Below are 24,622 nucleotides of genomic sequence, written 5' to 3'. Positions count from 1 at the left end.
CAGCTACATTAGTCATTTACAACATTAACAATGTCTACACTGTGTTTCTGATCAATTTGATGTTATTTTAATGGACAAAAAAAAAGTGATTTTCTTTCAAAAACAAGGACATTTCTAAGTGACCCCAAACTTTTAAACGGTAGTGTATAACTTTATGATCTGGATGGACTATCTTTGCAATTCGTTTATTTTTGTTTGCATATTTAGCTAGAAGCCGCTATGCAAATTCACTATTACCTGTGCTAATTTTGTTAGCATTTTGGTAATAGACGGCCAATGGGCTTTTTTTTGGTTGCTTTTTTTGGCGACCACTTGTGTACTAAGTCGATAATACAGTAAGTCCCGGGGTGAGAGAAGGACGGTATGACGATATGAAAATCGGGATACTGCCCAACCCTACTGTATTTCTCACCTGCACGGCCTCCCAGCCCCACTCCCTGTACTTAGGGTCGTGGGTGAACCTCCACATGTACATGTAGGTCTCTATGACCTCTGGCCTCAGGATGAAGTACTTCTCGTTCTGTCGCGTGGCGATGGCCTCCACGCCTCCGTCAAACCTGAACGCCTCTGGGCCCAGCTTCAGGGCTATGACATGGGAACAAAGGAAGAAGACAACATGTCAACAAAAAACCAAGCTCTAGGGGAAAGTAAAGGACACAGAATGTCAAGACAACCAAAAAAACTCAACTTCAGTTCCTGGATGGAGCATGAACCCATGACGACATTTCACAGACAAGAGACCAGATTATGAGTAAAGCAAAGTTCAAAAGGTAAAGGGAGTTTGTCACGTGATTTTGTGTGAATTAAGGGTTTAGCAATATTGTTATTTCCTGTAATCCCTGTTTGATGAGAACTAGCACCTATGCACACAGCAGGCAGTGACTCAGCGGGGGTAGGGGGAGAGGATGGAGGTGGGTTGGAGGTTGAATGGGGGCACAGGGGTGCTGTGGAGTTAGGCAGGGCCAGGGGATTACACTGCTTCATAGAACCATATTTTAATCTAATCTAGTGATGTCCTCAACCAGTTCTGTTGATAGTAAATATATAGATAGTTAGAAGGATAGATAGTTTGTAGTGATGGAGGAAAAAAATTGATAGTTGCATATCGGCATATAATCTTTTACGATATAGCGTATCGTTTTGACAATATTGCAATATTATTTTTGCACTAGTTTGCTGTACCTGCACCAAAACCCCCAGTATTTTCCCTTCATAGCTTGTTCTCCATCTTGTTTTGAAATAAGGAGCCAATTCATTTTCAGAACTTAAATTTATGACTGATCAAAATTCACTTTCTCATAGCTCTCTTGTCCTTCTGCACCAAACACATGGTGAGCAATATGTTTGGAACATCAAATCACAATACATATAGTATCGGTACGTAAGTATTGTGATATTATTGTATTGTGAGGTCCCTGGCAATTCCCAGCCCTAATAGATTTCCTGATGGTCAATCCGGACCAGAGGAAGTGAGAGAGGAGAGACCCTCTGACTCAGACTAACCTGGCTGGCACTATGCTCTGTCTACCCAGCAGCCCTTCTGGCCTCAGAGAGAAACCAGGCTCAACAGCTCCTGAAGAGGAGTGAGTGAGTGAGTGAGAGAGAGAGTGTGAGAGAGTGAGAGAGAGAGAGTGAGTGAGAGACAGTGAGTGTGCTGTTGTTGACACCCACACCTCCTTTTGTCTAGGATTCAGAACTAATATGGTCTCACCTGGGAGGGAGAGAGTTTTAGACTAAAAAAGGTAAGGCCTTCAGAGAGTAATGCCAGGTACTATGATCTTGCAGAGCAGAGCTACAGTATTAGGTTTCTATGATTGAAACAATATCTAAAGGAGGTACAGTGCCTTGCGAAAGTATTCGGCCCCCTTGAACTTTGCGACCTTTTGCCATATTTCAGGCTTCAAACATAAAGATATAAAACTGTATTTTTTTGTGAAGAATCAACAACAAGTGGGACACAATCATGAAGTGGAACGACATTTATTGGATATTTCAAACTTTTTTAACAAATCAAAAACTGAAAAATTGGGCGTGCAAAATTATTCAGCCCCCTTAAGTTAATACTTTGTAGCGCCACCTTTTGCTGCGATTACAGCTGTAAGTCACTTGGGGTATGTCTATCAGTTTTGCACATCGAGAGACTGACATTTTTTCCCATTCCTCCTTGCAAAACAGCTCGAGCTCAGTGAGGTTGGATGGAGAGCATTTGTGAACAGCAGTTTTCAGTTCTTTCCACAGATTCTCGATTGGATTCAGGTCTGGACTTTGACTTGGCCATTCTCACCTGGATATGTTTATTTTTTAACCATTCCATTGTAGATTTTGCTTTATGTTTTGGATCATTGTCTTGTTGGAAGACAAATCTCCGTCCCAGTCTCAGGTCTTTTGCAGACTCCATCAGGTTTTCTTCCAGAATGGTCCTGTATTTGGCTCCATCCATCTTCCCATCAATTTTAACCATCTTCCCTGTCCCTGCTGAAGAAAAGCAGGCCCAAACCATGATGCTGCCACCACCATGTTTGACAGTGGGGATGCTGTGTTGCTTTTACGCCAAACATAACGTTTTGCATTGTTGCCAAAAAGTTCAATTTTGGTTTCATCTGACCAGAGCACCTTCTTCCACATGTTTGGTGTGTCTCCCAGGTGGCTTGTGGCAAACTTTAAACGACACTTTTTATGGATATCTTTAAGAAATGGCTTTCTTCTTGCCACTCTTCCATAAAGGCCAGATTTGTGCAATATACGACTGATTGTTGTCCTATGGACAGAGTCTCCCACCTCAGCTGTAGATCTCTGCAGTTCATCCAGAGTGTTCATGGGCCTCTTGGCTGCATCTCTGATCAGTCTTCTCCTTGTATGAGCTGAAAGTTTAGAGGGACGGCCAGGTCTTGGTAGATTTGCAGTGGTCTGATACTCCTTCCATTTCAATATTATCGCTTGCACAGTGCTCCTTGGGATGTTTAAAGCTTGGGAAATCTTTTTGTATCCAAATCCGGCTTTAAACTTCTTCACAACAGTATCTCGGACCTGCCTGGTGTGTTCCTTGTTCTTCATGATGCTCTCTGCGCTTTTAACGGACCTCTGAGACTATCACAGTGCAGGTGCATTTATACGGAGACTTGATTACACACAGGTGGATTGTATTTATCATCATTAGTCATTTAGGTCAACATTGGATCATTCAGAGATCCTCACTGAACTTCTGGAGAGAGTTTGCTGAAAGTAAAGGGGCTGAATAATTTTGCACGCCCAATTTTTCAGTTTTTGATTTGTTAAAAAAGTTTGAAATATCCAATAAATGTCGTTCCACTTCATGATTGTGTCCCACTTGTTGTTGATTCTTCACAAAAAAATACAGTTTTATATCTTTATGTTTGAAGCCTGAAATGTGGCAAAAGGTCGCAAAGTTCAAGGGGGCCGAATACTTTCGCAAGGCACTGTATATGAAATAGAGAGACACTTTACAGAGAAGGGGTATGCAACTCTGGTTCTGAAGGGCTGCAGTGTGTACAGGATTTTGTTCCAGCCCAGCATTAACTCACCTGATTCAACTAATCACAGCCTAATCTGAAGATTAGCTGGACTAGTTGAATCAGGTGTGTTCAAGCAGAATACAAACAAAAGCCTGTACACACTTGGCCCCCGTTGCCTACCACTGCTGTGTAGAGGGACACACGGAGACTGATGTTCCCCAGACGACGGGGTCAGTCAGTCAGACTCACTGGTGCGGGCGTAGGACTCGTGGCAGGTGCGGGCAATCTCTGAGGCCTGCTCCATCTGGTGACCCGTCTTGTCCTCGGGCGCTCCGTCTGCCCCCAGGGCGATCATGCCCCCGGCGAAGCACGTCAGGTGACCCATCTTGTGCTCCAGCAGGCCACCCTTCCACTCAGCGATGTACGTCAGTCCCCCGCTGGACTTTCTTATCAAACTGGTCTCAATGGCCTGGAGGACAATGACAAGAACGGAAGACAGATGAGCACTCTATCCACTCCCAGTCCCAGACAAGAGCCATTCCCCTGCAAATGGAGTAGAACCTTCCGGAACATGAATAACTACTGCCCAAATAGCATCGTTAAGCTTGATGAAGCTGCTTTTGCAGGAAAACTAGGGGTCGTGGTCACCAGCCACTGTTATCTATTTTCTGGGGTGGCGTGGACTCAAAGTTCCTATTTGTCCCTGACATTTACACATACACACAAGGGCCACTTTACCCAGATATATTCTCAAATGGCGGGCGTGTTCAGAACAAAGGGTGGCCCCTCTCCCCCACTAGCCACACAGCAGGTGTCCAATACGGTACCATCCCATGACTGACAGACAAAACATAGTTATTACAGAAATAATGGGCCATTATTGATGTAGAAAGAGATATAAACCTACCTTTTAACATAGGGAATAAATAACCGCAGCTAAGACGAGTCGAGGGCATGCTGAAACGCTACACTATTACAGGTGCATTCTCTGATACGCCTAATTGATCATCACGTCATTTGGCATATTTTTTTCATATTCATTGGGTTTGCTTTTCTTCTGCTGGGGGAAGACCTAAGAAAAAGAAATATGGCAACTCTCCTGAAAGTAATGACATTTTCAAAAGATGATTCAGATCTGTGCTTTTGCAGTGACACATCAATCAAATGGGCCGTGTATAGGCGGCTGGGCTTTATACGCCACGATCCGCCTCAGAAAACCAGCTGATTAATATTCCCCTAAACTGGCTATTTTATTTCCTTTGGTCTCTTTAAAGGCAGCCTATATTCTGTTTAGCAACAGCAAGCCTGACAGACAAATAGACCTGGGCTGGGCCAGAACAGGAGCAGATAGACAGAGGCAGACAGCAGCGCATCTTGTTCAGCTTCTCTTCTCATTGGGGGGGACAAAGCGACAGAGAGACAAAGAGACAGAGAGAGAGAGAGAATGTAGGCCAGGCCGGCACTGAGGCGAGGATGCCAAGGAGCCATTAATAAGAGAACAGAGTCTGTCCTAACCGCCTGCCTCTCAACATGCCTCACAGTCTGCCTGACCCAAATAGAGGATGGCATGGCGTGGCCATGGGGACCCTCTCGCTGTGGGTGACCTGCTTGTGGTGATGGCAGGCAGGCGGACGAGCGGGCGGACGGGCGGGTAGATACGCAGGTGTGGTGGGGAAACGAGGCTGTCTGGGAGGGGACTTGAGGAGGGAGGGTAATATCCTGGAGCAGTCCGGGTCCTTGTGGACCTCTGCACAGAGAGAAACATCTTTATCTCCCACAGGACAGGCTGCTTGGCTCTAATGAAACAGAGAATTGGGCTAGCAGCAGTCAGAGCCCATCTCACCAGACAGAGCTCTGAGCCTGGCTGCCCCCCATCCACTGACAGCCTTCAACCCTACTTGAACTATCTCCTGTGGAGTGCAGTTTGTACTCCACACTCAGAAATAGACAACTCCTACCTGGCGTAGCATGCTTCAAATTCAGACTCCAACCCATACTTTTATTGATTTCTGACTCTGACTGTTCACAGTAATGGAAGAAATGTAACTGTTGTTGACACACAGACAAGCACTTTCAATCGAGGTCGAAAGAGCCTCTTGACAAGGTATAGTCAGTGCTTCAGATAGTGCTGGTACTGTAGCCATTAATCTCAGTAAGACAGGAGAAAAGTTGAGTAGAGAAGACAAGAGGAGAGGAGCGGAGGGGGAGTAGAAAGGAGGGGGGAGAGGAGAGAAAAAAAGAGTGTAGGCTAGGTTTCTGGAGGGGTTTACCTGCAGAGCTTCGTAGTAGAGCTTCTTGCCCTCCTCGTCCGTCTTGTCCGACATCAGCCAGGCCTTGAGGAGGTACTCATAGAAGCTGTCTCCCAGGCCGCCCACTGACACATGATCTACAGGACAGACCCAAAACAAAAGAGTAGAGGATCACGCTGGGGTCTGGCTAATAGACCTACTCTCATCCCGTTAGCACCCCCCCACCTCCTTCCTTCCCTTCCCTCCCTCCTCCTCCCGTGGCCTGCTTCACCTCAGGATGATGTATGGCCCAATGATGCTGGCCATAATCTCACCACCCTCGAGGCTGATTACACAGGTGGTGACCCCACAGAAGGTGACCCCTAAATGCCTGCTCAGCCTCAACGATAGAGGGACGTGTCTGGCATAGGCCAGGTCGAGGGGACAGGGACGGGAATGGGGACCAAACCCAACAAAGCTACAACAGTAATGTGATTAGACTCCTTTGATGGCTTATGTATTGAAGATGTATGCAGAGGAGAGATTGTCCTTCTGATGAGTTTATCAGCTCCCCCAGGCATGTCCCTGTCACTGTGTGTATGTGTGTGTGTTTGTGTTTGTGTACACCTGTGAGCGTGTGTAAAAGAGGGAGAACGTGAATGTGTGCACATCTGTCTGTGACTAATGTAGTCTGTGCATTTATATGACAGATAATGTGTGTGTGTGTGTGTGTGTGTGTGTGTGTGTGTGTGTATCGAGCAATACCACAACGTGATAAAAAGACCGAGGGTCTGTGCACACAGAGACATTCAGTGCGTTGAGGGGCTGTGCTTTGTGCTGTGCCCGGTGATGGGGTTGTACTCTCCTGTCCACTTCACCACTTCACTATCTGAGGAATGAGTCTCCTGGGTCTGGGAGAGAGCCCCAGCCAAGCCACTCTGTTTGTCATATTGATTGTCATGCCCCTCATACATATGTATATGTCATTAACAGCCACAGAGTTGTTTGGGAGATGGAGATTCGACTCCAGCAGGAATAAAGGCGACAGGACAGAGCACCAGAGGTAGGGGTTTAGAATGTTGCCGTAGGCCTTAAAGGGGCTGTACTTTCTGGCTGACTGGGGTCGTTTTGGGCCTGTCTGACTCCATGCCATAAGGGTAAACAGGTCAGAGAGGGAACACAAGGTCAAGGATCTGATCATGGCCCTATCTGATGACATCTGAGAGACATGGCGGTGGCAGGTCCTCTCCAGGCTGCAGACTGACACCTTTGTGTAGGTGACTTGGGGACGTTATCACATCATGAGTATGAGGTGTGTGTGATAGCTTGTGGGTGTGTGTGTGATGTGAGTAAGTGTGCATCACCTGGTAGATGGCTAGTGATGGCTGTTCAACAGTCTGATGGTCTGGTAATAAAATCTGTATAATAGTCCAAACACCTGGTAATAGAAGCTGTTCAACAGTTTGATGGTAATAGAAGCTGTTCAACAGTCTGATGGTAATAGAAGCTGCTCAACAGTCTGATGGTAATAGAAGCTGTTCAACAGTCTGATGGTAATAGAAGCTGTTCAACAGTCTGATGGTAATAGAAGCTGTTCAACAGTCTGATGGTAATAGAAGCTGTTCAACAGTCTGATGGTAATAGAAGCTGTTCAACAGTCTGATGGTCTGGTAATAGAAGCTGTTCAACAGTCTGATGGTAATAGAAGCTGTTCAACAGTCTGATGGTAATAGAAGCTGTTCAACAGTCTGATGGTAATAGAAGCTGTTCAACAGTCTGATGGTAATAGAAGCTGTTCAACAGTCTGATGGTAATAGAAGCTGTTCAACAGTCTGATGGTCTGGTGTTAGAAGTTGTTCAACAGTCTGATGGTCTGGTGATAGAAGTTGTCCAACAGTCTGATGGTCTGGTGATAGAAGCTGTTCAGCAGTCTGATGTTCTGGTAATAGAAGCTGTTCAACAGTCTGATGGTAATAGAAGCTGTTCAACAGTCTGATGGTAATAGAAGCTGTTCAACAGTCTGATGGTAATAGAAGCTGTTCAACAGTCTGATGGTAATAGAAGCTGTTCAACAGTCTGATGGTAATAGAAGCTGTTCAACAGTCTGATGGTAATAGAAGCTGTACAACAGTCTGATGGTAATAGAAGCTGTACAACAGTCTGATGGTAATAGAAGCTGTACAACAGTCTGATGGTAATAGAAGCTGTTCAACAGTCTGATGGTGATAGAAGCTGTTCAACAGTCTGATGGTGATAGAAGCTGTCTACCAGTCTGAGGGTAATAGAAGCTGTTCAACAGTCTGATGGTAATAGAAGCTGTTCAACAGTCTGATGGTAATAGAAGCTGTTCAACAGTCTGATGGTAATAGAAGCTGTACAACAGTCTGATGGTAATAGAAGCTGTTCAACAGTCTGATGGTAATAGAAGCTAACAACAGTCTGATGGTAATAGAAGCTGTACAACAGTCTGATGGTAATAGAAGCTGTTCAACAGTCTGATGGTAATAGAAGCTGTTCAGCAGTCTGATGGTCTGGTAATAGAAGCTGTTCAACAGTCTGATGGTAATAGAAGCTGTACAACAGTCTGGTGGTAATAGAAGCTGTTCAACAGTCTGATGGTAATAGAAGCTGTTCAACAGTCTGATGGTGATAGAAGCTGTTCAACAGTCTGATGGTAATAGAAGCTGTTCAACAGTCTGATGGTAATAGAAGCTGTACAACAGTCTGATGGTAATAGAAGCTGTACAACAGTCTGATGGTAATAGAAGCTGTACAACAGTCTGATGGTAATAGAAGCTGTACAACAGTCTGATGGTAATAGAAGCTGTTCAACAGTCTGATGGTAATAGAAGCTGTTCAGCAGTCTGATGGTCTGGTAATAGAAGCTGTTCAACAGTCTGATGGTAATAGAAGCTGTACAACAGTCTGGTGGTAATAGAAGCTGTTCAACAGTCTGATGGTGATAGAAGCTGTTCAACAGTCTGATGGTCTGGTGATAGAAGTTGTCCAACAGTCTGATGGTCTGGTGATAGAAGCTGTTCAGCAGTCTGATGTTCTGGTAATAGAAGCTGTTCAACAGTCTGATGGTAATAGAAGCTGTTCAACAGTCTGATGGTAATAGAAGCTGTTCAACAGTCTGATGGTAATAGAAGCTATTCAACATGCTGATGGTAATAGAAGCTGTTCAACAGTCTGATGGTAATAGAAGCTGTTCAACAGTCTGATGGTAATATAAGCTATTCAACATTCTGATGGCAATAGAATCTATTCAACATGTTGATGGGCTGGTAATAGAAGCTATTCAACATTCTGATGGTAATAGAAGCTGTTCAACAGTCTGATGGTCTGGTAATAGAAGCTGTTCAACAGTCTGATGGGCTGGTAATAGAAGCTGTTCAACAGTCTGATGGGCTGGTAATAGAAGCTATTCAACATTCTGATGGTAATAGAAGCTGTTCAACAGTCTGATGGTAATATAAGCTATTCAACATTCTGATGGCAATAGAATCTATTCAACATGTTGATGGTCTGGTAATATAAGCTATTCAACATTCTGATGGCAATAGAATCTATTCAACATGTTGATGGTCTGGTAATAGAAGCTATTCAACATTCTGATGGCAATAGAAGCTGTTCAACAGTCTGATGGTCTGGTAATAGAAGCTGTTCAACAGTCTGATGGTGATAGAAGCTGTTCAACAGTCTGATGGTAATAGAAGCTGTTCAACAGTCTGATGGTAATAGAAGCTGTTCAACAGCCTGATGGTCAGGTAATAGAAGCTGTTCAACAGTCTGATGGTAATAGAAGCTATTCAACATGCTGATGGTAATATAAGCTGTTCAACAGTCTGATGGTAATAGAAGCTGTTCAACAGTCTGATGGTAATATAAGCTATTCAACATTCTGATGGCAATAGAATCTATTCAACATGTTGATGGGCTGGTAATAGAAGCTATTCAACATTCTGATGGTAATAGAAGCTGTTCAACAGTCTGATGGTCTGGTAATAGAAGCTGTTCAACAGTCTGATGGTAATATAAGCTATTCAACATTCTGATGGCAATAGAATCTATTCAACATGTTGATGGTCTGGTAATATAAGCTATTCAACATTCTGATGGCAATAGAATCTATTCAATATGTTGATGGTCTGGTAATAGAAGCTATTCAACATTCTGATGGCAATAGAAGCTGTTCAACAGTCTGATGGTCTGGTGATAGAAGCTGTTCAACAGTCTGATGGTCTGGTAATAGAAGCTGTTCAACAGTCTGATGGTCTGGTAATAGAAGCTGTTCAACAGTCTGATGGTAATAGAAGCTGTTCAACAGTCTGATGGTCTGGTAATAGAAGCTGTTCAACAGTCTGATGGCAATAGAAGCTGTTCAACAGTCTGATGGTCTGGTAATAGAAGCTGTTCAACAGTCTGATGGTAATAGAAGCTGTTCAACAGTCTGATGTTCTGGTAACAGAAGCTGTTCAACAGTCCGATGGTAATGAAGTTGTTCAACAGTCTGATGGTAATAGAAGCTGTTCAACAGTCTGATGGTAATAGAAGCTATTCAACATTCTGATGGCAATAGAAGCTGTTCAACAGTCTGATGGTCTGGTAATAGAAGCTGTTCAACAGTCTGATGGTGATAGAAGCTGTTCAACACTCTGATGGTAATAGAAGCTGTTCAACAGCCTGATGGTCAGGTAATAGAAGCTGTTCAACAGTCTGATGGTAATAGAAGCTGTTCAACAGTCTGATGGTAATATAAGCTATTCAACATGCTGATGGTAATAGAATCAATTCAACATGTTGATGGGCTGGTAATAGAAGCTGTTCAACAGTCTGATGGTCTGGTGATAGAAGCTGTTCAACAGCCTGATGGTCAGGTAATAGAAGCTGTTCAACAGTCTGATGGTAATAGAAGCTGTCCAAGAGTCTGATGGTTTGGTGATAGAAGCTGTTCAACAGTCTGATGGTAATAGAAGCTGTTCAGCAGTCTGATGTTCTGGTAATATAAGCTGTTCAACAGTCTGATGGTCTGGTAATAGAAGCTGTTCAACAGTCGGATGGTAATAGAAGCTGTTCAACAGTCGGATGGTAATAGAAGCTGTCCAACAGTCTGATGGTCTGGTGATAGAAGCTGTTCAACAGTCTGATGGTAATAGAACCTGATCAACAGTCTGATGGTAAGAGAACCTATTCAACATGCTGATGGTCAGGTAATAGAAGCTGTTCAACAGTCTGATGGTAATATAAGCTGTTCAACAGTCCAATGGTAATGAAGCTGTTCAACAGTCTGATGGTGATAGAAGCTGTTCAACAGTATGATGGTAATAGAAGCTGTTCAACAGTCTGATGGTAATAGAAGCTGTTCAACAGTCTGATGGTAATAGAAGCTGTTCAATAGTCTGATGGTAATAGAAGCTGTTCAACAGTCTGATGGTAATAGAAGCTATTCAACATGCTGATGGTCTGGTAATATAAGCTATTCAACATTCTGATGGCAATATAATCTATTCAACATGTTGATGGGCTGGTAATAGAAGCTATTCAACATTCTGATGGCAATAGAAGCTGTTCAACAGTCTGATGGTCTGGTGATAGAAGCTGTTCAACAGCCTGATGGTCAGGTAATAGAAGCTGTTCAACAGTCTGATGGTAATAGAAGCTGTTCAACAGTCTGACGGTAATAGAAGCTGTTCAACAGTCTGACGGTAATAGAAGCTGTTCAACAGTCTGATGGTAATAGAAGCTGTCCAAGATTCTGATGGTTTGGTGATAGAAGCTGTTCAACAGTCTGATGGTAATAGAAGCTGTTCAGCAGTCTGATGTTCTGGTAATAGAAGCTGTTCAACAGTCGGATGGTAATAGAAGCTGTTCAACAGTCTGATGGTAATAGAAGCTGTCCAAGATTCTGATGGTTTGGTGATAGAAGCTGTTCAACAGTCTGATGGTAATAGAAGCTGTTCAGCAGTCTGATGTTCTGGTAATATAAGCTGTTCAACAGTCTGATGGTCTGGTAATAGAAGCTGTTCAACAGTCGGATGGTAATAGAAGCTGTTCAACAGTCGGATGGTAATAGAAGCTGTCCAACAGTCTGATGGTCTGGTAATAGAAGCTGTCCAACAGTCTGATGGTCTGGTGATAGAAGCTGTTCAACAGTCTGATGGTAATATAAGCTGTTCAACAGTCCAATGGTAATAGAAGCTGTTCAACAGTCTGATGGTAATAGAAGCTGTTCAACAGTCTGATGGTAATAGAAGCTGTTCAACAGTCTGATGGTAATATAAGCTATTCAACATGCTGATGGTCTGGTAATATAAGCTATTCAACATTCTGATGGCAATAGAATCTATTTTCAACATGTTGATGGGCTGGTAATAGAAGCTGTTCAACAGTCTGATGGTAATAGAAGCTGTTCAACAGTCTGATGGCAATAGAAGCTGTTCAACAGTCTGATGGTCTGGTGATAGAAGCTGTTCAACAGCCTGATGGTCAGGTAATAGAAGCTGTTCAACAGTCTGATGGTAATAGAAGCTGTACAACAGTCTGATGGTAATAGAAGCTGTTCAACAGTCTGATGGTAATAGAAGCTGTTCAACAGTCTGATGGTAATAGAAGCTGTTCAACAGTCTGATGGTAATAGAAGCTGTTCAGCAGTCTGATGTTCTGGTAATAGAAGCTGTTCAACAGTCTGATGGTAATAGAAGCTGTTCAACAGTCTGATGGTAATAGAAGCTGTTCAACAGTCCGATGGTAATAGAAGCTGTTCAACAGTCTGATGTTCTGGTAATAGAAGCTGTTCAACAGTCTGATGGTAATAGAAGCTGTTCAACAGTCTGATGGTAATAGAAGCTGTTCAACAGTCTGATGGTAATAGAAGCTGTTCAACAGTCCGATGGTAATAGAAGCTGTTCAACAGTCTGATGTTCTGGTAACAGAAGCTGTTCAACAGTCCGATGGTAATGAAGTTGTTCAACAGTCTGATGGTAATAGAAGCTGTTCAACAGTCTGATGGTAATAGAAGCTGTTCAACAGTCTGATGGTAATAGAAGCTGTTCAACAGTTTGATGGTAATAGAAGCTGTTCAACAGTCTGATGGTAATAGAAGCTGTTCAACAGTCTGATGGTAATAGAAGCTGTTCAACAGTCTGATGGTAATAGAAGCTGTTCAACAGTCTAATGGTAATAGAAGCTGTTCAACAGTCTGATGGTAATAGAAGCTGTTCAACAGTCTGATGTTCTGGTAATAGAAGCTGTTCAACAGTCTGATGGTAATAGAACCTGTTCAACAGTCCGATGGTAATGAAGTTGTTCAACAGTCTGATGGCCTGGTAATATAAACTATTTTTTTTGTCTCCTAGTCTTTGATGCACCTGTACTGTCTCCATTATGACTGTGGGCCATGTCATTGGTGTGATAGGATGTCCGTCATGACTGTGGGCCATGTTATTGGTGTGATTAGATTGTCCATCATGACTGTGGGCCATGTCATTGGTGTGATAGGATGTCCATTGTGTCTGTGGGCCATGTCATTGGTGTGATAGAATGTCCCATCATGACTGTGGGCCATGTCATTGGTGTGATAGGATGTCCATTGTGTCTGTGGGCCATGTCATTGGTGTGATAGAATGTCCCATCATGACTGTGGGCCATGTCATTGGTGTGATAGGATGTCCATTGTGTCTGTGGGCCATGTCATTGGTGTGATAGAATGTCCCATCATGACTGTGGGCCATGTCATTGGTGTGATAGGATGTCCATTGTGTCTGTGGGCCATGTCATTGGTGTGATAGAATGTCCCGTCATGACTGTGGGCCATGTTATTGGTGTGATAGGATGTCCATTGTGTCTGTGGGCCATGTAATTGGTGTGATAGAATGTCCCGTCATGACTGTGGGCCATGTTATTGGCAGCTCCACATAGGAAGATATGAAAGTCAAGCAGCTACTTGGCTCAGAGGGAAACTGTACTGCACTGACTAAATTCAAACATCCCATCAATAACAACAACAGCAACACCAGAGCTTTGATAGGCTGTCTATACTGTACAGAGACACTGAGAACGGCAAGACCATTTCTATGAGATCACCCTCAGGTGGTTCCTGTCTAATGTACAAGTAAACACCGATCACAAGTGACCTGCTGTGAACCTTTCTATTTTTGGAAATCACATCCAACATTACCATCCCTATACCCTCTAGATATTTGTCACTTGAGTTGTTTTTCTTTACATGGAAATTCTTCTTCCAGCTAACACTGACCATATAGACCACATTAATACATTGAAAAATACAAACTTTTAGAGGTGCTTTATGCAATGTTTGTCTTGGAACTTTCTCTATGTTTGAGAAAAGCTTGGTTTGGCATTATTGTTTTTTATTTGACCTTTATTTAACTCGGCAAACCAGTTCAGAACAAATTCTTATTTTCAATGACCGCCTAGGAAAAGTAAGTTAAATGCCTTGTTCAAGGGCAGAACGACAGATTTTTACCTTGTCAGCTCGGGTATTTGATCTTGCAACCTTTCGGTTACTAGTCCAACACTCTAACCACTAGGCTACCTGCCGCATTACTGGCGTGGTACATCTACCTTCCCCTAGGCAGTCAGCAAATCACAGAACCACTTTCCTCCTAGCCTGGCTGGCTCCCATCAGAATAGCTACATGTAATTACAATAATAATACTACATTTCAAAGACCCAAATATGTAGAGTCATCCAGAGAGACTCCGTTGTCCACTATATTACGGAGTTGCAAACAACACCCAGATTAATCCATGCAGAAAATCCCTCCGAGTGCCTCTCGAGTTGTACAGTGTTAAGACACTGCATCACAGTGCTAGCTGTGCCACTAGAGATCCTGGTTCAAGTCCAGGCTCGGTCGCAGCCGGCCACGACCGAGAGACCCATGGGGCAGCGCACAATTGGCCCAACGTTGTCCAGGTTAGGGGAGAGTTTGGCCGGCAGGGATGTTCTTGTCCCATCGCACACTAGCGATTCCTGTGGCGGGTTGGACGCAATGCACGCTGACACGATTGCCAGGTATATGATGTTTCCTCCAACACATTTGTGCGGCTGGCTCCCGGGTTAAGCGGGCATTGTGTCAAGAAGCAGCGTGTCTTGGCTCGGTTGTGTTTCAGAGGATGCACGGCTCTCAACCTACGCCTCTCCCGAGTCCAATACGGGAGTTGCTGCGATGGAACAAGACTGACTACCAATTGGATGCCACGAAAATGGGGAGAAAAATATATAAATAAAGAAAATCCCTCTGGGAGCAGTGCAGTAGATGGGATGAATCAAGATGTCAGAGAGAATGAGAGACAAGCAGGACGGTTGCCCTCCTTTTCCTCCCCTTCTACAGATCCACCCAGTGGCAGGAGATAGGTTGGACACACAGCAGTCAGTCATTAGGGGTGAACACGGCCCCTCTGTGCCTGCCCCCCCGGGACGACAGCAGAGACAAACACAAAGACGGTTAGTACGCGTATTCATCAGACGTGACATTTCAGCAAGGGCGTAGAGGGGGCATTCAATCATAGGAGTCACACACACACACAGACCTCACACTGGGATGATCATAGATCATTAGCATGACAGAGTTATTAGACACACAAAGATAGACTGCGGTTTAGACTGCTGGTTCATGGGGACTGGGGAGAGACTGGCCAAACTGATCGGGGGAAGGACCAATGACTGTGTGAGAGTATGTGTGTGTCTATCTGTCTACGGGGCTGGGGAGGGGAGGTAGTACCACATAGAATAGCAAAACAAACAACAAGGCTAAGATATGCATTCAAATGAGTGTGTGTGGTGTGTGTGTGAGAGAGAGGTGCAGTGGGTCCATCATTATGCTACAGCCAGAAGTGTATGTCTGAGTTAGCGACTGGTCAGGTCTGATCTGTACTATGCATCTCATTGACCTTTTGAGGGGCTCAGAGACAAACACACTCATTAATAAGGGGATCCATGGCAACTGCTGGGCACAGGGCTGTCTGAGCATGGACACACTTCAGGGTTCCTCCATTGTCATCCCCACCACCACCTCCGCCTCTCCCTAGCCACCTCACTTTAGCATAGATCAGGCAATCCTTGGGGCTGAAGCTTGTTTTGTCAAGAGTTGGCCTGGCTGGAGCTGGGTAATACCACAGTGGCAGTGGCTCCATACAAGTCAGGGATAGGGGTACTGAACTGTTGTGGTGCCTGAGTGGCATGACACTCATTTACCAAGTCAAAGGAGCAGGTGTTTGAGTTTGAGTGAGAGTGTAGTATTGTGTGGAGGTATCAGGAATTAACTGCAGCTTTGGAGGACTAACTACTTTACTGGCAGCATTCAGACACCTGAACGCCACAGTCATTTTTAAGCACTGTCATTAGCCACAGGCACTTCTTTCTCCCTGATGTCACTGTGTGGCATTAAGTTACATAATATTCTAATGCACAGCCCATGCCACCAGAGGTCATGTGTACCACTGGACTGACGTGGCTTTCCTGGCTGTAAATGGCTTGATAATTACAGGCTGCGGAACCGCAGTTGACAGCCACTGGTGTACCACTAATGGAAATGGAATGAGGTGAGATGGGAGAGAGGGATGATAGTGGTGAAAAGAGAGAAGAACGGGCCATATGGAAGATAGAGGTGAGACGGTTAATGAGTGATGTAGAGGGAGGAGAGAGGGAGAAAGGAATGAGGCAGGAGAGGGGTGAGAGATGGTGAGAGGGAGATAGGAATGAGACAGGAGAGGGGTGAGAGATGGTGAGAGGGAGATAGGAATGAGACAGGAGAAGGGTGAGAGATGGTGAGAGGGAGATAGGAATGAGACAGGAGAGGGGTGAGAGATGGTGAGAGGGAGATGGGAATGAGACAGGAGAGGGGTGAGAGATGGTGAGGGGGAGATAGGAATGAGACAGGAGAAGGGTGAGAAATGGTGAGAGGGAGATAGGAATGAGACAGGAGAGGGGTGAGATGAGAGAGAGAAGGGTCAGATGAGAGATAGGGGACTTACGTTGTCCCCACTGTCCGCTGTTAGGGTTCAGGTAGTTGGGGTACAGTCCCTGGGGCTTATCAAGGCGATTCAGAACCTTCCGGATGTTCATGACCTAGGAGGCGGAACCAGAGAAATGAGTTTCTACTTTCTTCCTGCAACCTCATTGCCTCCTCATCTTCCAGCAGCACGGCACAGTAATGCACTTTAAATGGCCTTGCTGCAGGGACGGCAGTTAAGGGAGGTATAAGAGAGAGACGCCTCTGAATCATAGCGGAAAGAAGGCATTTATCTGCAGAACAGGCGTTAACAAGAATAGTAATGAAGGTTGCGGCTATGAATAACATTGTTAGGCTGGCTGAGTGCTCAGTTTAGACTGGTGTTAATGCACTGGAATGGAAACGACGGTGCTGTGGCTCCCTAGCTCTCACCTTCTCTGCGAAGGCTGGGTTCCCTGACAGCTTGGAGAGGTGCATGAACTCCAGGTGCAGGGTGCCGTACTCCGCCAGGATGCTGCTGCCTCCAGACGCCCAAGGCCAGTTCCTCCCGATGCCACTGTAGACACAGAAGACAACACAGTTAACTCAGGTACTCCAAACAACCCCGTTGCAGCATAGGGGAGGCAGGTAGCCTAGCAGTTTAGAGCAAAAAGGTTGCTGGGTCGAATCCCAGAGCCGACATCGACAGGTGAAAAATGATGTGCCCTTGAGCAAGGCACTTAACTCTAATTTCTTCTGTAAGCCGCTCTGGATAAGAGCATCTGATAAATTACTTAAATGTAAAATATAGAACACGAAACAGAGCTCTACGAAATCTCAGGTACTCCGAACATCACTGCAGAGGAACCCCCCCCCCCCACACACAAACATTCCCTAGAGAGCTCCCTCCTCCACAAGTCAACCACTGATTCATGGGATCAAACCTTCCTCTCCTCTTATGAATGTCACATACAATACATCTGTTTAACATCATACCAAATTGACAGTGTGTGTGTGTGTGTCTTTACAACGTCCTGTACTATCTGTCCACAGTGTGTGTCTGTAGGTGTCTGATGACTTTCTAAACAGCAGGCCCTGGTCAGAGCTGCCCTGACTTCTTTCTATATCTCTCCTGAGTCACCCTGATCGGACCCGCGTGTCAGTGCCCACTAACAGGACTAATAGCTACGTGTCAGCTTGCTAATGGTGCATAATCATTGACTCCACAAATAATGGCTAGTGTCACTATTGTTATTAGAGCACAGGCAGATTTCTGTCATTAACACCACATTAGTCAGGCTGGCTATTACAGGGGGCTGGAGGGATCAGAGGGTAAGAGCCAAAAACACATCCCCTGTGTGTGTGTTGCGGAAAGTGTACTTTACTCAGACACCGAAATTGAACTGGCATCCCAATGACTTCATTACGAAATAAAACTTGTTTGTAAACATTAGTATAACTAATTTGACCTTCCTCCGTGCCAAGAATTGAGCTGAAGCTGTTTTCTGTATTTTAGAAAAGGCCTGATAAATCCCAACAGCCTACAGCTCTGAATTATTTCAAGAAACATACAGGCTGTCACATTCTGACCATAGTTCTGTTATTTTATTCTTTGTTTTAGTATGGTCAGTGAGTAGAAGCAGCCAGGAGCATGCTGCTCAGCCTCTAACACTACAACCCTTAAAGCAGTAATTTAGACTGCTGATGTTTATTTTTATTTTTTTATGTACTCTGACATTTTTTTTGTCATCCCCCTCTGTCCTTGACTTTTCCTAAATAACTATATATATATATATATATATATATATATATATATATATATATATATATATATATATATATATATATATATATATATATATACTATATATATATATATAACTATATACATACATACATACATACAGTGCCTTGCGAAAGTATTCGGCCCCCTTGAACTTTGCGACCTTTTGCCACATTTCAGGCTTCAAACATAAAGATATAAAACTGCATTTTTTTGTGAAGAATCAACAACAAGTGGGACACAATCATGAAGTGGAACGACATTTATTGGATATTTCAAACTTTTTTAACAAATCAAAAACTGAAAAATTGGGCGTGCAAAATTATTCAGCCCCTTTACTTTCAGTGCAGCAAACTCTCTCCAGAAGTTCAGTGAGGATCTCTGAATGATCCAATGTTGACCTAAATGACTAATGATGATAAATACAATCCACCTGTGTGTAATCAAGTCTCCGTATAAATGCACCTGCACTGTGATAGTCTCAGAGGTCCGTTAAAAGCGCAGAGAGCATCATGAAGAACAAGGAACACACCAGGCAGGTCCGAGATACTGTTGTGAAGAAGTTTAAAGCCGGATTTGGATACAAAAAGATTTCCCAAGCTTTAAACATCCCAAGGAGCACTGTGCAAGCGATAATATTGAAATGGAAGGAGTATCAGACCACTGCAAATCTACCAAGACCTGGCCGTCCCTCTAAACTTTCAGCTCATACAAGGAGAAGACTGATCAGAGATGCAGCCAAGAGGCCCATGATCACTCTGGATGAACTGCAGAGATCTACAGCTGAGGTGGGAGACTCTGTCCATAGGACAACAATCAGTCGTATATTGCACAAATCTGGCCTTTATGGAAGAGTGGCAAGGAGAAAGCCATTTCTTAAAGATATCCATAAAAAGTGTTGTTTAAAGTTTGCCACAAGCCACCTGGGAGACACACCAAACATGTGGAAGAAGGTGCTCTGGTCAGATGAAACCAAAATTGAACTTTCTGGCAACAATGCAAAACGTTATGTTTGGCGTAAAAGCAACACAGCTGAACACACCATCCCCACTGTCAAACATGGTGGTGGCAGCATCATGGTTTGGGCCTGATTTTCTTCAGCAGGGACAGGGAAGATGGTTAAAACTGATGGGAAGATGGATGGAGCCAAATACAGGACCATTCTGGAAGAAAACCTGATGGAGTCTGCAAAAGACCTGAGACTGGGACCGAGATTTGTCTTCCAACAAGACAATGATCCAAAACATAAAGCAAAATCTACAATGGAATGGTTCAAAAATAAACATATCCAGGTGTTAGAATGGCCAAGTCAAAGTCCAGACCTGAATCCAATCGAGAATCTGTGGAAAGAACTGAAAACTGCTGTTCACAAATGCTCTCCATCCAACCTCACTGAGCTCGAGCTGTTTTGCAAGGAGGAATGGGAAAAAATTTCAGTCTCTCGATGTGCAAAACTGATAGAGACATACCCCAAGCGACTTACAGCTGTAATCGCAGCAAAAGGTGGCGCTACAAAGTATTAACTTAAGGGGGCCGAATAATTTTGCACGCCCAATTTTTCAGTTTTTGATTTGTTAAAAAAGTTTGAAATATCCAATAAATGTCGTTCCACTTCATGATTGTGTCCCACTTGTTGTTGATTCTTCACAAAAAAATACAGTTTTATATCTTTATGTTTGAAGCCTGAAATGTGGCAAAAGGTCGCAAAGTTCAAGGGGGCCGAATACTTTCGCAAGGCACTGTATATATATATATATATAAACACACTGGTATTAGAATCTTAATATCACAAACAGAAATTGAGTTTCCCCCATTGCCCCTCCTCCTCCCGACAGGACGGCCTGCTCGCTCCTTCTTCCAACAGTTGAAAGTGCAGTGCCCTATCTTGTAACTGTCTCGACACCGAACATATACCGAAACTAATTTCACACATAAAACAGATTTAGAAAAATTAAGTAAAGTATGATGGGGAGAAAGGGGGAGAATGGGTGAGTTGATGAGCGAGGAGAAGCAAACAATGCAGAATTATGTCATCACCAATTGTGAATAAAGAACAGGGCAGGCCATTCTATTGTATTGATCCATTCTAATTATAATCTTAAAATGGTATGTACCCTATATCAGTCCACTGAATCAAAGCAGTCTTCAGTCCACTCTGACCTACTTGGAGTAGTCTACACAGTGAGCGCGTGCGTAACTGTATGAGTCCCGTGTAGCTCAGCTGGTACAGCATGGTGCTTGCAACGCCAGGGTTGTAGGTTTGATTCCCACAGAGGACCAGTACAAAATGTATGCTGAACAACTTTCAGTAAAAAAAAATATCCACATCGGGCAGCAGGTGAGTGAATGTGGTGATGATTGTGGAACCAAAGACAATTTCTTCACTTCACTGTCAAGTTGTTTGCAAAGAAAACAAGTCTGGCCGGCACCATGAACAAAGTGAGACGGGAGCTCCCTCACTCTGCACAAAATAACGCACCTGCACAGCTGTTTACTCCATAACGCATAAGGCCACTTGGCGCTTCTAATGGTGTTTAGGCTGTGTACAATCTGTTACCATGTTCTAACACATATGTATTCTGTTTCATAGGCTATTGTGTTACATATGAAAAATGTAAATAAATAAAAATATGATCTATATATGTGTATATATATATATATATATATATATATATATATATATATATATATATATATATATACACATACACATACATACAGTGGGGCAAAAAAGTATTTAGTCAGCCACCAATTGTGCAAGTTCTCCCACTTAAAAAGATGAGAGGCCTGTAATTTTCATCATAGGTACACTTCAACTGTGACAGAGAAAATGGGAAAAAAAATCCAGAAAATCACATTGTAGGATTTTTAATGAATTTATTTGCCAATTATGGTGGAAAATAAGTATTTGGTCAATAACAAAAGTTTCTCAATACTTTGATATATACCCTTTGTTGGCAATGACAGAGGTCAAATGTTTTCTATAAGTCTTCACAAGGTTTTCACACACTGTTGCTGGTATTTTGGCCCATTCCTCCATGCAGATCTCCTCTAGAGCAGGGATGTTTTGGGTCTGTTGCTGGGCAACACAGACTTACAACTCCCTCCAAAGATTTTCTATGGGGTTGAGATCTGGAGACTGGCTAGGCCACTCCAGGACCTTGAAATGCTTCTTACGAAGCCACTCCTTCGTTGCCCGGGCGGTGTATTTGGGATCATTGTCATGCTGAAAGACTCAACCACGTTTCATCTTCAATGCCCTTGCTGATGGAAGGTGGTTTTCACTCAAAATCTCACGATACATGGCTCCATTCATTCTTTCCTTTACACGGATCAGTCGTCCTGGTCCCTTTGCAGAAAAATAGCCCCAAAGCATGATGTTTCCACCCCCATGCTTCACAGTAGGTATGGTGTTCTTTGGATGCAACTCAGCATTCTTTGTCCTCCAAACACGACGAGTTTAGTTTTTACCAAAAGGTTCTATTTTGGTTTCATCTGACCATATAACATTCTCCCAATTTTATTTTATTTTACCTTTATTTTACTAGGCAAGTCAGTTAAGAACAAATTCTTATTTTCAATGACGGCCTAGGAACAGTGGGTTAACTGCCTGTTCAGGGGCAGAACGACAGATTTTGTACCTTGTCAGCTCTGGGATTTGAACTTGCAACCTTTCGGTTACAAGTCCAATGCTCTAACCACTAGGCTACCCTGCCGCCCCAATCTTCTTCTGGATCATCCAAATGCTCTCTAGCAAACTTCAGACGGGCCTGGACATGTACTGGCTTAAGCAGGGGGACACGTCTGTCACTGCAGGATTTGAGTCCCTGGCGGCGTAGTGTGTTACTGATGGTAGGCTTTGTTACTTTGGTCCCAGCTCTCTGCAGGTCATTCACTAGGTCCCCCCGTGTGGTTCTGGGATTTTTGCTCACCGTTCTTGTGATCATTTTGACCCCACGGGGTGAGATCTTGCGTGGAGCCCCAGATCAAGGGAGATTATCAGTGGTCTTGTATGTCTTCCATTTCCTAATAATTGCTCCCACAGTTGATTTCTTCAAACCAAGTTGCTTACCTATTGCAGATTCAGTCTTCCCAGCCTGGTGCAGGTCTACAATTTTGTTTCTGGTGTCCTTTGATAGCTCTTTGGTCTTGGCCATAGTGAAGTTTGGAGTGTGACTGTTTGAGGTTGTGGACAGGTGTCTTTTATTCTGATAACAAGTTCAAACAGGTGCCATTAATACAGGTAACGAGTGGAGGACAAGAGGAGCCTCTTAAAGAAGAAGTTACAGGTCTGTGAGAGCCAGAAATCTTGCTTGTTTGTAGGTGACCAAATACTTATCTTCCACCATAATTTGCAAATAAATTCATTAAAAATCCTACAATGTGATTTTCTGGATTTTATTTCGAATTTTGTCTGTCATAGTTGAAGTGTACCTATGATGGAAATTACAGGCCTTTCTCATTTTTTTAAGTGGGAAAACTTGCACAATTGGTGGCTGACTAAATACTTTTTTTGCCCCACTGTATGTATGTATATATATATATATATATATATATATATATATATATATATATATATATATATATATACAGTGTCTTGCGAAAGTATTCGGCCCCCTTGAACTTTGCGACCTTTTGCCACATTTCAGGCTTCAAACATAAAGATATAAAACGGTATTTTTTTGTGAAGAATCAACAACAAGTGGGACACAATCATGAAGTGGAACGACATTTATTGGATATTTCAAACTTTTTTAACAAATCAAACACTGAAAAATTGGGCGTGCAAAATTATTCAGACCCCTTAAGAGAATACTTTGTAGCGCCACCTTTTGCTGCGATTACAGCTGTAAGTCGCTTGGGGTATGTCTCTATCAGTTTTGCACATCGAGAGACTGACATTTTTTCCCATTCCTCCTTGCAAAACAGCTCGAGCTCAGTGAGATTGGATGGAGAGCATTTGTGAACAGCAGTTTTCAGTTCTTTCCACAGATTATCGATTGGATTCAGGTCTGGACTTTGACTTGGCCATTCTAACACCTGGATATGTTTATTTTTGAACTATTCCATTGTAGATGTTGCTTTATGTTTTGGATCATTGTCTTGTTGGAAGACAAATCTCCGTCCCAGTCTCAGGTCTTTTGCAGACTCCATCAGGTTTTCTTCCAGAATGGTCCTGTATTTGGCTACATCCATCTTCCCATCAATTTTAACCATCTTCCCTGTCCCTGCTGAAGAAAAGCAGGCCCAAACCATGATGCTGCCACCACCATGTTTGACAGTGGGGATGGTGTGTTCAGCTGTGTTGCTTTTACGCCAAACATAACGTTTTGCATTGTTGCCAAAAAGTTCAATTTTGGTTTCATCTGACCAGAGCACCTTCTTTCACATGTTTGGTGTGTCTCCCAGGTGGCTTGTGGCAAACTTTAAACGACACTTTTTATGGATATCTTTAAGAAATGGCTTTCTTCTTGCCACTCTTCCATAAAGGCCAGATTTGTGCAATATACGACTGATTGTTGTCCTATGGACAGAGTCTCCCACCTCAGCTGTAGATCTCTGCAGTTCATCCAGAGTGATCATGGGCCTCTTGGCTGCATCTCTGATCAGTCTTCTCCTTGTATGAGCTGAAAGTTTAGAGGGACGGCCAGGTCTTGGTAGATTTGCAGTGGTCTGATACTCCTTCCATTTCAATATTATCGCTTGCACAGTGCTCCTTGGGATGTTTAAAGCTTGGGAAATCTTTTTGTATCCAAATCCGGCTTTAAACTTCTTCACAACAGTATCTCGGACCTGCCTGGTGTGTTCCTTGTTCTTCATGATGCTCTCTGCGCTTTTAATGGACCTCTGAGACTATCACAGTGCAGGTGCATTTATACGGAGACTTGATTACACACAGGTGGATTGTATTTATCATCATTAGTCATTTAGGTCAACATTGGATCATTCAGAGATCCTCACTGAACTTCTGGAGAGAGTTTGCTGCACTGAAAGTAAAGGGGCTGAATAATTTTGCACGCCCAATTTTCGGATATATTTTCGGTATATATATATACATATATTCTTTTTTTTTTTTTGAATTTTACCCCTTTTTCCTCCCCAATTTCGTAGTATCCAATTGTTGTAGTAGCTACTATCTTGTCTCATCGCTACAACTCCCGTACGGGCTCGGGAGAGACGAAGG

The 24,622-nt window shown here is 43.4% G+C and overlaps 1 protein-coding gene across 1 annotated transcript in view; it reads right to left on the bottom strand.

Annotated features, from left to right (window-relative positions):
• The window catches only part of LOC139415103 (mannosyl-oligosaccharide 1,2-alpha-mannosidase IA-like), a 175,099-nt gene that overhangs the window by 11,301 nt on the left and 139,176 nt on the right, over window positions 1-24,622 (bottom strand). The window contains exons 6-10 of the mRNA XM_071162916.1: window positions 17,109-17,232; window positions 16,699-16,792; window positions 5,744-5,859; window positions 3,723-3,942; window positions 413-585 (exon numbers count right to left, since the gene is read on the bottom strand). Coding sequence (XP_071019017.1) covers window positions 413-585; window positions 3,723-3,942; window positions 5,744-5,859; window positions 16,699-16,792; window positions 17,109-17,232 — 727 coding nt within the window. The remainder of the gene's footprint in view (window positions 1-412; window positions 586-3,722; window positions 3,943-5,743; window positions 5,860-16,698; window positions 16,793-17,108; window positions 17,233-24,622) is intronic.

The sequence above is a fragment of the Oncorhynchus clarkii genome, chromosome 8 (assembly GCF_045791955.1).
Source record: "Oncorhynchus clarkii lewisi isolate Uvic-CL-2024 chromosome 8, UVic_Ocla_1.0, whole genome shotgun sequence".
Taxonomy (NCBI): domain Eukaryota; kingdom Metazoa; phylum Chordata; class Actinopteri; order Salmoniformes; family Salmonidae; genus Oncorhynchus; species Oncorhynchus clarkii.
Note: the sequence above shows the minus strand (reverse complement) of the source record. Positions and strands in the feature narration are given on the sequence as shown.